At 52.2% G+C, this 13387-nt stretch overlaps 1 protein-coding gene across 1 annotated transcript in view; it reads right to left on the bottom strand.

Annotated features, from left to right (window-relative positions):
- Positions 1 to 3666: 3666 nt before the first annotated feature.
- The window catches only part of TRAM2 (translocation associated membrane protein 2), a gene marked incomplete at both ends in the record, with an annotated part of 74310 nt that continues 64589 nt past the window's right edge, over positions 3667 to 13387 (bottom strand). Inside the window, 7 exons of the mRNA XM_084259593.1 lie at positions 3667 to 3740; positions 4931 to 5094; positions 5933 to 6076; positions 6366 to 6470; positions 9161 to 9231; positions 9823 to 9907; positions 11040 to 11098. Of these exons, the coding sequence (XP_084115719.1) occupies positions 3667 to 3740; positions 4931 to 5094; positions 5933 to 6076; positions 6366 to 6470; positions 9161 to 9231; positions 9823 to 9907; positions 11040 to 11098 (702 nt within the window). The remainder of the gene's footprint in view (positions 3741 to 4930; positions 5095 to 5932; positions 6077 to 6365; positions 6471 to 9160; positions 9232 to 9822; positions 9908 to 11039; positions 11099 to 13387) is intronic.

The raw sequence follows: 13387 nt of genomic DNA, 5'->3' as shown, positions 1-13387 counted from the left end.
CACAGGTGTCTGCAGCCACCAGGTGGACCAAAAAATGTGACAATGGAGAAACCAAAACCAAAACACATGGGGCCCTAACACAATGCAGGAAGGGGGAAGCCGAGACAGATGAGGCTAAACTGTCACAATACATGTCCCTTTTACGTGGCACTGGACCAGGGCCCGGGGCTGCAAGGACAAATAGCCCCGGCAGCTGGAGGCTGGTCATACAGAGCAAGTGAGGCCAGAAGACCACAGCAAGGAAGGCACTTCTTACACAACACCAGTAAGGATCTGCTGCGGGCAAAAACTCGGTAGGGGTTGCTGAGCACTAGAGAGCCAGTAAGTCCCAGTGCTTTTCTGAGGACAAGCGGGCGGGAAGTCAGACAGCTGGGGATAGGTGATCTTTCTCAGCCTCTTAGGAGGTGGCGTTAATGTTCATGGTAGAATAGGGGTGAAGAATGAGAAGCTGGTAAGGGATTCCTCATTGGGCCAAACATATGCTAGAAAAGGATTCTATTTAGGTTTTCCCAGGTTCGGAAAATGACCCTGGTCTCCAGTCATGCTGAGTTGGGAAGGCCACTCAGCCATCCTGACTCGCAGACCTCTGAACATTCCCCTTTAGAAGATGCCTTCGAGATCAAGAATGGAGTCTACTTGCCATGTGGGATGCAAGACACTTGCAATTCAAAGAGGCATTCAAGCAACAGAATTTTTTTGTGGTGGACTCTTGGGAGGGGGTACCCTCTCTGCCCATACCTCTTATTCACCACTTAGAAGAAAATCAAAGGGTACTGATGAAGGTCGCAAGAGAAAAAGCAGTGTGAACTCTTGGAACCTCCCATGGGGTGCCAGAGCACCAATGTCTATTTTGGTTTCTGAAATGTTGGTGAGTGCTGCCTGGGGACAGAAACGAAAAAGGTTCTGGGCAACAATAAAAGTCCAGCAGCCCAGATACGTGTAGTAGGGCTAGAATCGACTAGCATGGGACAGCAGCAGCAGCCCTGGCTCAGTCGGCTCCCCGTTCCCCCAGAACCTTCCCCTACCTTCAATAGGAACATATGTAACTTACTAATAGTGCAGCTATCTGAGCCTGGATGGTAAAAATAACTTTCCCATCACCGAGCCTCCAAGGAGGGACACGCGAGCACAGGGTCCTGCCTCTCTCACGGCCTCCCTGCACAAGTGCGCCGTTGGTGAAGAAGTTGAGGTGGCGGTCGCTGAGGTAGATTAGCATCTGCTCTGCTCCTGGTGGACGGAACTGAGCTGACCTTCACAGATGGCTTGGCACTTTGGGAATAGGAGAGGGCTGAAGATAGAAGAAAATAGCCAAGGTGCCCCCACCAGGACAAGCCAGCCCAACAAGCTCACGAGATGAGTGGAACCGAGTTCTTTCGGCCCTTGGCAATATACTTCAAGCCAACCCGCCAGAGTCTTGGGTCCACTCTGAAATGTGCCATTGATGCTGGGGAGGGCGACAGAACACCCTACAAGCCCTCCCCTCCAATCATTTCTGGGGAGATGCTAGCCTTACGCCGGGTTTCAGGGGGTGTTACATAGCTGAGATTTAACTAACTCTTCACTGAACCAGCCCGGGTCTTTAGGAAACAGAAGCCAGGCAGGCCCTGCGTTGGTGGCACCACCTCCAAGGCACAGTATACAGCAGCATGAAGGCTTGCAGGAAACAGAGAACAGCCACTTGGTCTCAGTCGATAGCAGTGAACACCTGCACACGTGGGAAGAGACTGGTGGCAGGACTCCCCAGCCGCGGCACACTGAGCGTGCAGTGTTCCTGCCAGCCAGGCGCACGGAGTGCAGGTAAGGAACACACCCCCAACATGGCCCAGAGAGAAGCAGGAAGGGCAGCTAGGCTGATGCACAGGCTTAGGAGTCACTGGCATAAGCCTCCCTTTCACCAACATTGGCTTGGCAGCTCAGAGAGGTGTCAGGGAAGGAGGGAGGAGGGAGAGAGAGGAGGGGGGGAGAGGGAGAGATCAAGATCTCACTTGCTAAGGGTGATCAAAGGAAGCCAAGGGTGGTTCTTCCCATTTCCACACCCTTATCCTGGACAAAGAGATGATGTCTAGAATGGCCAGTCACTGGTAAATTAAATCTGATCTCTGAAGCAAGGAGTCTGGAGAAGGGGAGCTGCCTTGATGAAAAGCCCCATCTCCCCCTTTGTCGATAATAACGCAAGGTTTGGTTTCTACCGCAATGTCAGAAGACCAGCAGGGGAAATGACACTGATATTCCTGTGCCCACCAAGAACTGCTCCCTACCACTTCAGAGTTTGGGTCTTAACTAACTTCCCTTCTGGAAGTCCTCACCAGGCATCATAAAGACCAGGGGGACTTGTCTTTGAGGGAGGGAGAGAGAAAGAAGGTGAGGGAATCGGGCAAAAAGACTCCGGTCAGCACAACTATCTCCTCAGGGAACCCACAGCATGACTCTGAGTCAGCCCTAGCTTTGAACGATCTAAAAGGCTCTAGATGTGCTCAGCGATCTTAGCAGATGACAACAACAATTCCAAAGAACACTCAGCAGTGATGCCAGAACCAAGTGGCCCAGGTAACCCTCCCTGGGGAGAGGGGACCTGGAGGGGGTGTTGAGAAGGGGAAGCCTAGTATTCCTGCAGCGAGAGAGGAAGTCAGGTCATGAGGCTGGGCCAGGAAGGGCTGGCAGGGTCTGCGTCTAGGACCAGCACATCCCTGGCTGGTTTGTTAACTGCAGTTTGATTTGGTTTTGAATGCCGGTGAATGGTCAAAAAAGCAACTGCAGTTGGGGGTGCTGAAGAAAGGCCTAGGTCAACTCCTCCATCATTTCCACCATGTTACCTTTCTAGAAGAGCCCGCTGCTCAGTACACTTTGCTCCTGCTCCAGAAAATGGGAGGACTGGTTCTCCATCAGCGCATCCCCAACAGAGTGAGAGCGGGCTGATTTCCAAGCCTGGACCAGCCACTGGCTAGCTCCCGAGTCATGGGCCCCCACACAGTTAATGCCATCCTTCTGGGCCGAGTCGTCATGTCCCAAAGCCAATTGCGTGGGGATTTACACTAGCAGCGGCACCACTGGGCCTCAAGATGGTGCAGGCAGAATCGGTTCATACGTCTCGTCAGTTAATCAGCACCTAGGAGATTATGATCCAAGGGGACCAGTCTTTCCTCTTCTTGACCACCGAGGGGCCTGCTATGGCCCCAAGAGAGGCTCCTTGGCACCAGGCTTCCAGACTTTGACAGGTCCTGGGGATTGACACCGGGTGTTAGATGGCCAGGACTGCGATTTTAGCTCCCTCTCGTTGTAGAATTCAGACACAGAAAAATTGCACAATAAGGTAAAACTAAGAAGTGAAAAAGAGGAAAAAGCAGCTGTGAAGAAGAGAAAGAGAAGGCCAGCAGAATAACCATGAGTACCTGGGCTTCGAGAAAACCCAACTCAGCAGAGGTGAGGACATGAGGTGGCTGAAGGGAGAGAAAGAGGAAGATTTTTGGTTTTATTGAGAATGGTTTATGGAAGAATAAGAAAAGAAAGTCAGGAAGCTAGAAAGAGGAAAAGCCCATCCAAAGACAGGTTTCTGCTGTTTGAGATGGAGCATCTTGAGCAGGAAGGGGGAGGCAGTGATGGAAGCCGGGGGTCCCAGACTCCCTGCTGGGTGCCCATGAGAGGATTCCTGTTCTCAGCACTTTGGCCTTAAGGAGACTTGAGTTTCTTAGTCCGTGGGGAGGTTCCATTCTCTGCTTTCACCACTCCATTTTCATGGTAACCTAGGAAGTGAAGGGAGACAGACAGACATGGTGTTTCTTCTGGAGCTGGAGTGGCAGAGGGGAAGGTAGGGCCTGGGTAAGCCTGTGCCGTGGCCACTGTACACACGCCAAGCCCAGGGGACGCATTGTGGCTCCCACAGCATGCGGATGCCAGCAGGCAGCTCGGGGAGCCCTGCTCTCGCCAGCAGCAGCTTCCAGGGCTCAGCTTGAGGTAGTTGATCTCTGACTGTCTTTGGCAGGAGGGAGCTGGGATGATACACGGCAACCCAGGAACAGGCAAAAGCCTGCCCGCCCAGGCTGAGGCTGAGCCAGATCCTGGCTATAATCACTTGGATGCTGCCTGTGGTGTCCTCAGTTTCTCTCATGGCCTGCCTCCTGGTGCACCGGTCACTTCAGATATTCTCAGGAAAGAGAGAACGGGAGGAAGAAGGCAGGCAATGGAACAGGCCTTACTCAGATGCCTGGTAAAAAGATGGTCCTGTCTTTCCTCTGTTGTCAAAAACATCTCCATGTTCTTGCTCAAAATCACAGAGGCCTGTCTAACTACTGCCTCCCACACCCCCAGCCAGGCCTCACTGTGTGTCACACCCAGCTGCGCACGTGTCTGGTTCAAATAGGCAGGAGCCCTTGCCAAGCAGGCCACGCCTGGAGAAAGGCAGGTGAGTCAGAAAGCAGATCCTGGAGTAGACAGGCCCTCAGGCTGGATAGAAAGCATAAGGCTGGCAGTGCCCCAAGACCTGGCGGTGGGTGGGTGGTTACTAGAATATGTGGCAGAGGCCAAAGAAATGGGTGTCCCACCCCTGGTGCCCACCTGGCACTGTGTCACCCTGAGTCATTCCTGAAGACAGAGGAGGCACCAGGAACTGAGATGCAGAGTATGGGGGCAGGTAAGGACAGAGCCACTGTGCCGTATAGGGAACAGGCAGCAAACCTGGCTGGGGTCCAGAAACCATTCTGTGGACATGCTTCCTGCCAGAGCTGCTGCCCCACCCCACTGTGGCCAAGAGGGCACCCCACCTAGTTAGAGCCAGTTCCACCCACGCCCAGTCACATGCCAGTCAGGCTTTGTTGGGATTCAAGGAGCCCCAGGCCCAGGGTAAGCTGTAAGACTCGTCTGGGTAGAGCCCAAGAAGCCAGGGCCTCCCCCATCCACACTGCACCCACTACCTGCCGCAGGCCCTGGCACTCACTGGATTCCCTCTTGATGAGCCTGGCTGGTAGTCGGGGGGCAACTTGGACTCTCCGCTTGGCACTCTGCTCGTTCCAGTATTCTCGCCAGTGCCGCAGCTGGGAGTGGATGAAGCGCCACATGAGCCAGGCCTGGGCGGCACACACCAGCAGCAATACACAGAGCCTGTAGAGGGGCAGACGGAGGGCTAAGGGTGGGCTGGGGCCCACAGTCCTGGGGTGGTGGAGGAGGTGAGCTCAGGAACCCTGCAGCTCCCACGGCCCCTGAGCCCCTGCACTGCCCACCCCCAGCCTGCCACCACTGCAAGGAAGAGCTCCCGGTTCAGTGCAGCCCCTGCTCTGGCATTCTTCAGAGGTGGAGACAGTGCCCGAGAGATGGGGGGGAAGTGACGGATGCCCACCCAGCCCCACAGCCAGCTGCCCCCAGGCCTGGCCTGTCTCATACCCACAGCACAGAACACAGCTCAAGTAACCTCATTCATGGTGGAAGAATTCAAATGAGTTGAATTAGGGTGTAGTGGAAATTATTCTAGTATTGTGGCTTCTGACCTAGTATGTGGTAAAAGTTGAACAAATCACACACCCGCCCAGGCCCAGGGGTCTTGAGGAAACATAATGGCTTCCTTGCTGCTCTCTTGCTGTGATAGGAGGACACTGGTCAAGCTGTTGAGAACACGGCTGTAAACCAAATGTGGCTGTGACATCAGTTAGAAGCTAAGAAGTAAAGCTCAGTGTGGGATGGGATTCCCATCCAGACTGAGATCCAACAGCAGTCTGCGCCACCAGGCCCAGCAAGTAAAGATGATTTTAATGGAAACAGAAGACTGCTATCTCCTCCCCATCAGGTCTGACTTTCAGAGATTTCCAGCTAAATATCAGAGTGTGGGAGATTGGGGTCTGCTGCCTCCCAACCTCCTGCATGAACTATATCAAACTCAGGGGATGCCTTGCAGCACTCAGGGAGCCCTGATTTGTCAGCCCAGGCTGACTTCTGTCCCACTCACCTGCAAAGCAAGGTGTTGAAATTCCCTTTCTCCGGGTCAAAGGCCTGGTTTTCCATGCGAGCCAGTCCAAAGCCGATGGCCAACACAGCGAGGGTGAGAATGAAGAGACGGGTGACCCCAAACACAGCAGCCCAGGCACTAAACCTGCTCATGGGTGTAGAAGGGGACATCAGCCTGTAGCATCCTTGAGGGGAGCTTCATTCACTTCTCCAGAAGTGACCCCAAGTGACAAGAGGACTCCAGAATAGCTGAGCAATGTGCTTGAGGGCTGAGATCCCTCAGCTTGAGGGCCGAGATAGCTAGAATAAGATGCTCCAGGAAAAAAAATAACCCAGAGGTGACACATACAGGGAAGGGACAGTTCCACCCAGGGCAGGACCTTCCCACCAGCCAGGCCTCATGGGAGGCCCCTGCCTCCTAGCGGACCACTTACAGCTTCTCATTGTTCTCGTCTGCAAAGTAGAAGAGCCGCGCCATGTGGAAGAGGAATTCGGTGGAGTACTGCAGCAGCAGCAAGATCAGGCCCAGGCGGCTGAGGCTGGGGAGAAGCAGATAGGCCTCACAGTCCCCTCAACATGCGATGAGAACAGAGGCCACAGGGGCAGCAAGCCAGGCTCTGCTTACCACTGCTGGCCCTGCCTCATCCCTTTAGCTTTAGTTCCACAGTCCCACCTTTAAGAATTTCCCCCAGTACTACCCCTGGCCTTGTGTCTGGGTCAGAGAATTGAGAATATGGCTGCCGGCTCCCACAGAGAAGCTGGCTTATGCTCTTCACAGCACTTGTCACTTTGCATTCAGCTCCTGGTCTTGGACAAAGCACATAAAAGGTGCTCTGAACAGGTTGCTAAGGGGGGCTCCGTTTGCAAGGGGAGATACAAAGGATCCCCACTGTCTGATGTTCATCATTTAAGCCTTCACAGTCAAAAGGTAGGCGAGGAAACAAAACTCAACATAACGTAAAAAATATGTGCTAATGAGCCAACTTCTTAAAAACATGAGCGCCCACTCAGATGTCTCTGGTTAATTCATCATGAAGCTGCTACTGGCTTTCTTACGCAGTTTCCTGCAGATAGTCAGCTGTGGTTCAAACAAATGTGAAAAGACTGCAGAGTGAAAATTAGAGCCAGTAAAACACACTGCACCTCAGAAAGTCAATCAGATAATGGGAGAGCACCCCCACAGACTATGAGGATACATAACGATCTGGCTGATTCCACCCAATGAGACAGAAGAAGTGCACAATCAATCAGGATGGTCACTGAATCCTAAGAATGGCCAAGAGACTAAAGGAAAACCACCCGATGTCTTTACGTGGTCTAGAAAGTCTGACGTGATTCTATCTATGACCTCATCTCAAATCTCCTTTTCTATGCTCCAGCCACGCTGTGCTTTATGCCACCAACTTTGCACCCCCTGGTCCCCTGCTGCATGGCTGTCCACGTGCCTGACTCTCGTCATTCATGGCTCAAAGTGAATCACCTCCCCAGAAAAGCTTCCCCTCACCATGTCAAAGGTACTAAGGGGGCAGGTGGCTCCGTCACATTGCCCTGCTTTATTTTCTTCACTGCGCTTACCACTGTGGGAAACCATTCATGTATTTCCTCGTTTCCAGCTGCCTCTTTACTAGAATGGAGAGCAGGCCCGGCGCAGGGGAGGACTTGGGTGTGCTATCAGTGAGTGACGGCTTCCGAAAGCTCAGCTCTCCCCCACAAGAGACTCTGAAGCACTCAGCATTTCAAGTCTGTCTCTTTCAGGAAACCCTACAGCCAAGGGTCTCTCCTTTCCCTACTCACTTCTGAAAGCCAGAAGGACAGGGGGAAAGGAGGCAGTGCCCCCTAAATGAGCAGAGATGGCTGTACCTGGAGAAGGTGTCAGCCTGGCTGGGAATAAGGAGGATGTGATTTGCAGGAGATCCATTATTCCCTGTCCTCTCAGCTCTACTCTCACTCCAAGACAAGAACTCACAGGAGTCAGCCCAAACAGGGTCAGACACTTGCCCATCATCTTCCCTGGGACATGTCAGAGGTGCAGAAGGTGGATCACGGGGTACCTCAGCCGTTCAGGTATGAAGAGGAAGAAGCGATGTGGCATCAGGGAGCTGAGAGCAGGAAGTGCTCCCACACGGCCTGCACACCCCTCACACACAGCTGGGGTGGCAGCACAGACTGGCTTCCTCAGACCCATGACACAAAAACAGCGCTGGCCCCACCTTTCAGTCTCTGCTCCTCTAAGACCCACCCAGTAGGGGACCCTGCTTTAGATCTTCAGACACAGGACAGCAGACCTGAGAGCCACCTTCCTCCTGACCCACAAGCCAAGGCGCTTATTTTCACAGGATGCCAGCCGTGGGGACCCAGGGGGTAGAGGTTTTCTGGACCTCCAGGTACACTGGCAGAAAGTTAGGCTATGTCCCGTCAACAACATGGCGGTTGGAAGATTCACAAATAACTTACAGTCAGACCTCTGTCCTGCATCAGTGGTGTCACCCATCTGACATTCAGTTGGTTGACTGGAAATGCAGGACTTGCAAATAGGAAAAATTCCGCATAAAAGTGATCTGATGCAGAGTAAGCCCACGTTGTTCAAGGGCCAACTACACATTGCAAGTTCTCAAAATGCCATTCTAGAGAACGCACAGGGTATTCTGTAGCACACAGGTAAAGCTCAAGAAATCTAAATTAGCAAAGACATTCCTATTCATCAGTCTGATCCTTTTAATACAAGAGACACTCCAGGCCACACAACAGCAATGCTTTTGACTTCTGAACAGCCACGCAGCAAACTACTTTATATTTCATTACAAATCAAAGCAAAGGGGATCCCAGAGCCATGATCTCTGGCAGTGTCACACCAATGGCCACCCTGAGGCAGGAGGCAGCTTCCAGCTGCCTTCAATCTGCAAAGCCAACATCCCTCGGAAGGCTCCTGGCTCTGTCTTGGGTTGACATAGTCATCAGGCCCCCGTGGTAGATGACACGCACTGTAGTGTAGTGCTTATCACACTCACCTGTGCCCCTATTATGTGCCCAACTGTCCCTCCTACAAGGCTCATAATGAACCACTAATGGTAAAGGAATCTTCCACTAGCCATCTTTGCATTTCCAGGTCTTAGCACGAGACTGAGCGCATAGAAGGTGTCTAAAAAATGCACACTAATTGAAAGAATTTGAGCAGACATTACTGGGCAAAAGGGGTAGGGAAACCTGGCTGGCTGGGGGTCTTACTCACTTTAAGAGGTATGCTCCAGCTATGTGGACCAGGTACAGGCAGATGTACTGGAGCTGGCGAGGAATTTCCTCCTGCAAACCAGAGAAGCAGACAGTGAATGTGATCACTCCCTAGGGAAACAAAGGTGTAGGAAGAGAGCTAGTGGTAGGGCAGGGGAGGTCTGGGCCACCATCCCCTGCACAGTGCAGCACTGACCACCTGAACACAGAGGGTCCCAGCTCACTCCAGAGGCTGCTGAGAAGCCTGTGGGCGAGGCAGCAGCTTTGGGACCATGGTCAGAGGGCAAGTTTGGGTTGAGAAAGAAAGACAGGTATTGGGGAACAGGACTTTTGGAAATAATTTGGAGGCAAACCATTAAAAAACAAATCACAAAACTGTGGAAAAGGCAAAAACTTCTCCATGTGAAATCCAGGATATGACAGTCAGATTTCCCTCAAAGCCACACGTTCCGCATGAGAGGCAGCAAGGCCGATGCAGTGGCAGCTCTCAGGGAGGCCTTGCTGGGGGCTTCTGCAGGGGCTGACCCAGCACAGTACTCCACCCGCCCACACACGCCACCCCCACCCATGGTTCTGTGCTTCCAGCGGAAGGGCAGCGGAAGGCTGGGAAAAGCAGGAAGGAGTGGAAGACCAGTAGCCTCCAACATGGGAGGGAGTACTCACCTTCCGTACCTTCTGGAAGTATAGCTCAGGAAGTGCGTGCAGCCAATAGGCCAGCTGGCACAGGTAGAAAAACTTCACCTGGAAGCTGGAGGCAAGGGATTGAGTCACACAGGAGGGGTGAAGAAAAATGTCCCTGTGGGGACAGCTCATGTGGGTGCTTGCCAAGCGGAGGGAGAGGCAAAGGCCAAGGCTGTCTGAGGAGCTGGCCCAGGGGCCGGGAGAGGCCGGCAGGCACCACACCCCAGTCTAGGGACCCTGCTACACAGACAAAACCACTGGAAGTTCATGGAAGAAACAAAAGTGATGACACGAGGATGTTGGAGGAGGGTTCTTCAGCCTGGAGATGGGAAGGCTGAGGGAGCTAATTCTAGAGCGGTGTCCCTGGGGACAATGGGGATGTGATGTGCTGAATCTGCAGAGCAGCAAAGGCAGGCTCTAACTCAGCTATAATTCAGGCCTTAGCTGCTGCTGTTCTAGGGTCTCAGTTAAGGCAAAGAGCAGTATCCTGCGGGAGACAGGCCCCGCTGCTGCCCTCCTGGTGTCTCATCCAGAGCAAGAGGAGGAGATGCAGCCTTGGACGGAGCATCAGCCATGGAAGGTCAGAAGGGAGGGAGTGCCACAATGTGAGGGGATCACCACGAAGGCACAAAGTCCATTTGTGGGGATGTCCGCCTTCTGCAGCTGGCTCGTGTGGCTTAGGTACCTTCTACAGACTAAAGTTCGTGTGCCCTCAAAACTCGTATGCTGAAATCCTAACCCCTCATGTGATGGGATCAGAAGGTGGGGCCTTGCCTTAGAAAAGAGACCGTAGCGAGCTCCCACTCCACTTGGCCACGTGAGGCACAGCGGGAAGGCGGCCATCTATGCTCAGGAAGGGGGCTCTCACCGGACACTGAGACTGCTGGCTCCTTGATCTTGGCCTTCCAGCCTCCAGAACTGTGAGCAATACCTTCCTGTTACTTCTAAGTCACCTAGTGTGTGGAGTTCTGTTACATCAGCATGAATGGACAGAGACACTCTTTCTGGGATAAGGGCTAGAGAGATGACATCTTGGGATCCTTCAGTCAAGCCTGGGAAGAAGCAGTTCCCAGAGCAGTCTGTCTTCCACAGTAATCTTGGGGGTGAGGGGTGCGGGATGTGTCCCCAGTCATTCAGGGCTGAAGGGATGAGTAGACCAGCTTATTCCTCCCTGGGGAGCAAGTCCTAGGAATACTCACGGGAAGTACACGTGCGGGTAATCTTCCCAGAGGCTTCTTGGGTTTGTTAAATATCCTTCCTGTAGTGGGCAAGAAGAGACAGCTTGTAGAGGCAGAGATTTGAGACCCATGAGGCCCCAGGCAGGTTCAGGGTCAGGAACACACCCAGTCCCCAGCTGCCAGCAGGAGGAAGGAATGGCAGACATGGAATGGAAGGCCTCTGTGTAAGGGACCACCAGTCCAAACAGCTCTGCTCTAGACTCAGAAGATCATGTCTGAATATGGGTCTGACATTTTCTAGCTACAGCTTCTGAGCAAGTCGGTCTCCACAAACATCAGTTGGCTATCTGTAAAAGGAGGACAAAAATACCCTCCCAGAGTTATTGTTAGAAGTAACTGTGATCATTTATGGGACAGTGTCTAGTATTTGACTGGCATGTAGGCACTCAGGAAATGCTTGTGGAATGAATAAGCAAATGAGCTCTAGACTCACTATCCACTGGAAAAACTAAAACCCTAGTTTGGCATTTTACGACACCATGAATAAAAAGAATGGCATGACCCCACCGCATCACCCATAGGCCTCATAAGTATGACAGTTCTCATGCCTCTTCATTATTGCCAGCTGCCTCCATTACTTCTCACTGGAGTCTTTTTGTACCTTTCTTTACAGTTCTAGCAACTAGCCCAGTGCCTCCATAGAATGGGGGAGGCAACCTGGAAACCCTCCCATCACAAAACTTTTAGAAATGCTGTATAATATCTAACAAATACCACTGAAAGGCAAAGCTGAGCTCACAATAAGACAGGGAAAACCAAAGGCATAGGGAACTGAAAGCCAGCACAGTAAGTTGAAGCTGTGGTCCAGGGTTTTCGTGTCCAGGGCAAGCCTGGAGATGTGGAACCTGAGATCCCTGCACAAAACCAGGCAGAGAAGGGTAGGCTAGAGAGAGCTTGCCCACCAGCAGGGAGTGAAGCTGTCTGCTCACCTAGACCCAGGATGAAACCAAAATATTACCCCCTGAAAATGCATATCCTCAGGTTAGCTTTCACATGGGTTTGGAATTCACATTTATACCACCTGTATGGTCCAGGCACTATCAAGCTCAGAAATCATTATTAGTTTTGTAGTTGCTGATACCATTGGAACTCACGAGGATGCACAGGGTTCTCACGGAAACGCTTGCTGGGATGAGCTCACAACACAGGATGACACACCACACAAGAAACAACCCACCACAAGCAACAGTTGGCTGACACTGCAAGAGTCCAATACAAATTTGTTGGCTGAACTAATGAGTAATGGTGGTATAGGTAAATTCTCTCTTCTGAAGGGAAAAAAAAGGGGGCTCTGAGGTATCACTCAGAGAAGACGGAGATGATTAGATTAGTACAACATCATTTTAGAAATAGGGAAATGAGCGAACCAACAGGAGGGATTTCCCGAAATGAAATGGCTCTTCAGCAGCACAGCTAAAACCTCAGCTAGGGGACTGACTTCCTAGTCCAATAACCTCAGGCCAGGTTGCTTCAGGAAGTCAGGAAAATAAATGGAACTGGCAGGTTCAACCAGAAGACAGAGAACCTCCAATGTTCACCCTGGGACAAAGGGCAGGACTCAGCAGTGCTCAGGAGGAAGAGGCCACGGGGGTGAAGGAGAAGCACTCTCAGTTACTGCCACCAGTATTACCAAGTGAGGGCTCATCCTCTCATTCTGGAGGCACTAGATGCCCTTGGACATTTCCCATCTGGTCCCAAACCCCCCCAAACCACATCCTGGGGTCTCATTAGTACAATGACTTAGCTGACTGCCATCAGACACATAAGCATAGTGTAAACATAGCACTCAGGTCTGAGGGAAAGGGTGCACCTAAAACTCCCATGGCCTCATTTCTGGTTTTGTGTCAAGACCATGGACACAGAGGCAGTGAAGAAGGTTCTGCAGTGTCTGGGGGCTGGGAGCAGAGCTCTCCTCCCCCACATCACTGCCACCCGTCTCTGTCATCCACTATCCTGCTCCATCAGAACCTGGGGCCAGCACAGAGGGTCTTCACTCTCCAGCTCATTCCAGAGAAACCGGAAATGTGAGGAAACTCCTTCCTGGAGGAAGCAGCAATGTATCTTAGGAGGAAAATGCACCTCAGAGAGTGAGGTGAGAGAGGAATTTCTGCCCAAAAAAAGAAAGTGGACTGGTGAAGAGAAGCAGCACTGAGAGAAATCTAAAGCCCGGATGAGCATGTGATTGTACACAGGAACCCTCCTCGGTCTGGCCTCTTTACTTAGGAGACAAAGGGGACGGAACTATGAAGCCAACAAGCAAAGAACACTCCCCTGAAAAATCTTGCCTGCTTGTGAAGGTCCAGTCCACG

This window comes from Talpa europaea (genome assembly GCF_964194135.1).
Source record: "Talpa europaea genome assembly, chromosome: 2".
NCBI lineage: Eukaryota > Metazoa > Chordata > Mammalia > Eulipotyphla > Talpidae > Talpa > Talpa europaea.
This window is presented reverse-complemented; position numbering and strand designations above follow the sequence as displayed.